General features: G+C 40.3%; 1 protein-coding gene across 1 annotated transcript in view; it reads right to left on the bottom strand.

The window, feature by feature from the left end:
* Nucleotides 1–2,719, bottom strand: part of LOC111441963 — a 5,262-nt gene extending 2,543 nt beyond the window's left edge. Inside the window, exons 1-4 of the mRNA XM_023079181.1 lie at nucleotides 1,917–2,719; nucleotides 853–965; nucleotides 402–773; nucleotides 8–318 (exon numbers count right to left, since the gene is read on the bottom strand). Of these exons, the coding sequence (XP_022934949.1) occupies nucleotides 8–318; nucleotides 402–773; nucleotides 853–965; nucleotides 1,917–2,160 (1,040 nt within the window). The 5' untranslated portion in view covers nucleotides 2,161–2,719. The remainder of the gene's footprint in view (nucleotides 1–7; nucleotides 319–401; nucleotides 774–852; nucleotides 966–1,916) is intronic.
* Between the last annotated feature and the right edge of the window lie 229 nt (nucleotides 2,720–2,948).

Raw genomic sequence — 2,948 nt, 5'->3', positions numbered from 1 at the left:
GTGGTGGTGGTGGTGGTGGTGGTGGTGGTGGTGGTGGTGAGGGTGAGAATGAGGCAGAGGAGCAGGTGAAGGTGACCGTGCTTGACCGCCACTAAGAGAGTGGTTTAGGACCGACGAAAGACGCACCTGCTTGACCTTGCCAAAAACAGTGTTGTTCAGGCCAAGATTTCCCGAATGAGAATTCGTGATGGTTTGAGCCAACTGTTTGAGTCTTTGATTCGATGAATTCGTCCCAATAGCCATCAGAACAGACGACTGAACAATAGTAGGAGCCTGCATTGTCGAACCTCGTTCGTTCGATAGGCTAACATATAAATTCTGCATCATACAAAATGCTGTCAGTGAAATCTATACAGCTAAAAACAATATCCATCAGAAGATAGTAAGGAAGACAGCCAAACCTCATAACGAGATAGACGTAATCCCGACCTCAGCTGGCTGGTAAGATCGTCGAAATTCACTTGAATTTGATAGATAGAATAATTCAACGTAAAATTGAAATAGATCTGTGCTGTCTGCAGAAGAAATGCACTCTGAGGAGGAATAATAGTTATCCCACCAGGAAATTTCAACACCTCGAACAACGAAGTATTGCCGAATAACGATGCGTTCAATCTGAGAGGAGGGTCGTTTATAACCAATGTTTCAAACGTTTCCTTGATTAAACTTTGAGAAGTTGGTGGAATTTTTGAATACTTGGCATCAGGATCTACGGAGAAAATGATATCTGTTACGTTCGATCCGCCTAATGATTGTAGCGAGAGGACGGCCACCTGATTCACAGAGTATCAGATCAAACGACCGAAAACGTGACTAGTCAAGCTAGATGAATCGAGAAACTGGATTGAATACCTTGACAAAAGGAACAGGAATTTCTCCAAAAATGTTGTCTTCAAGCTCAAAAATATGGTTTTTCAGAAAAGGAACTGGCTTCCGAGCACGAAAACACGCTACGATTTCATGATCTGGAAACGGGATAGAATCATATAACTTCAGCGAAACGATTATATAATATACGAAAGGGATGGCTAGCATGATATGATAGCGTTACAATAATTCAACCAAGACGAACTGATATCGATAAAATCCAATAAAACTTCACAATTTCTAACACAAAGTTCACCACAATCAAACAAATCTAGACACACCCAACAAGCAAATGGAGTACTCATTGAGTTTATAAGATATCACCCAACTTCTAAACCCATCTGATTACGACGCAATTAATTTCAGTTAAGTTATACGATCATATCGTTTATATGTATCGCTCTTTCAAATTCCAATGTACAAAAGTAGAGCGATCCGTTTAAAACCAGAGCACTATGAGCTTTTAGGCAGTACATTTCATGCATCAATGGGCGTAAACATGTCGAGTTTGTATACCGAGAGAGGAAAAAAACGAACAATCAAGCTCATAAAGCCTTCGGATAGCCAAAAGGGTTCTTCAATATAACACAAATCTATAAACATTATCAAAATGGAAAGTTCTAATGCATATGAACAGCAACTTGATGAACAGAATTCACATGAATCCAGGGAAACTAAATGGATACATGGAAAAGTGAGTCAGTTTTCATCATAAACTTCTCATTTAATCGATCAAATCTTCCAGAATCAATCAAGAGTGAGTTTCCTTACTCGCAATCCCATCGAATCCAACAAAACAAGACTATAATTCTTCCACGAGGAGCTATCTAAACACAAGAACAGCTACAAACATTCAAAAATCCATAACATTCTACTCTTCAAAACAATCAAAGTTGATATCACCAGCCAACAAAAAGGGGATGATAATTTGATATCACCAGCCAACACCCACCAACATGATTCTAGGTCTACAAACACTCAAAACCCAGGAAGCCTGAACAGGAAAATCATGAAAGAAAAAGAAAAAGAAAATTGACGAAGGATCCTACCTCTATAAGTAGAATCAGCCGCCTGATCCGGCCAATCTCCGTATGAAAGGAACGGCGGCAGCCAAAAAATAGCAGAAAGAAACACAGCCGCCGACAGTAACAGGAAGAAGACACATCTCACAGCAATCAGTCTACGAATCGCAAAGCACCCACCGCCGCCACATCTACTCTGCACAGTCCAATCAGAAAGCTCGGAGGAGCTCACTCCAACCGGCAGCGGCTGTTCTTCCTCGCTCTTTCCCATGGAGGCAATGCATGAGAAGTGGGTTAACAACCGCCATTGCCACCTCCCTCAATCGGGTCCAAATTATCTCCCCCCATTACACCTCAAACTCAAAGCAAATCGATCCCAGAACCACAAAAGCTCAAAATCCCACCTCGTGGAGCTTCTCCACCGCAAACCCAGAACCCAAATTCAAAAAGAAAATCTAGGGTTCGAGAGAGAGAGAGAGAGAGAGAGAGAGAAATTGGGGGCGATTCGGTCTGATTTAACTGGCGCAACAACTACAAATGACAGCCACAGTCTTCGAAGTAAATGTGGATATAGAGAGGGGGGTTTATTACTCATCCATCAACCATCCATCTATCCGTTTTCTTCACCAAAATTTATAAATCGAAAGGGAAAATGGAAGAAGATGACAAGACAGTAGAAGGGGAAAAGGTAAGAAATGGAGAAGAAGCGCCAAAAACAGAGAAATGGGGGAACAAGGAAATTGAAAAAGGGAATTGATGGCACTAATTGCGCACTTAAATGAAGAGCCGTGGAAGATGGGTTATGCCCATTTCATCACTTCCACTTCTGATCCTAATTCAAAATATAATAATAACAAAATCAGTGAGGGATTCATTTCAGTGTGTTCATCAAGAAACCGAGGCACATCAACCCTTCCACAATGATCATTGTTTTTTTCCATTACAATTTTTTTTATGGATAATTTTAATTTCTCTCTTTTATCCGTTTTATATTGCACACGTGTGATCTTCTCAGCAAAGTTATCTAATTTTTTATTTTTATTTTATATATTTGTTTTT

The sequence above is a fragment of the Cucurbita moschata genome, unplaced genomic scaffold, assembly GCF_002738365.1.
Source record: "Cucurbita moschata cultivar Rifu unplaced genomic scaffold, Cmos_1.0 Cmo_Scf00004, whole genome shotgun sequence".
Lineage (NCBI taxonomy): Eukaryota > Viridiplantae > Streptophyta > Magnoliopsida > Cucurbitales > Cucurbitaceae > Cucurbita > Cucurbita moschata.
This window is presented reverse-complemented; position numbering and strand designations above follow the sequence as displayed.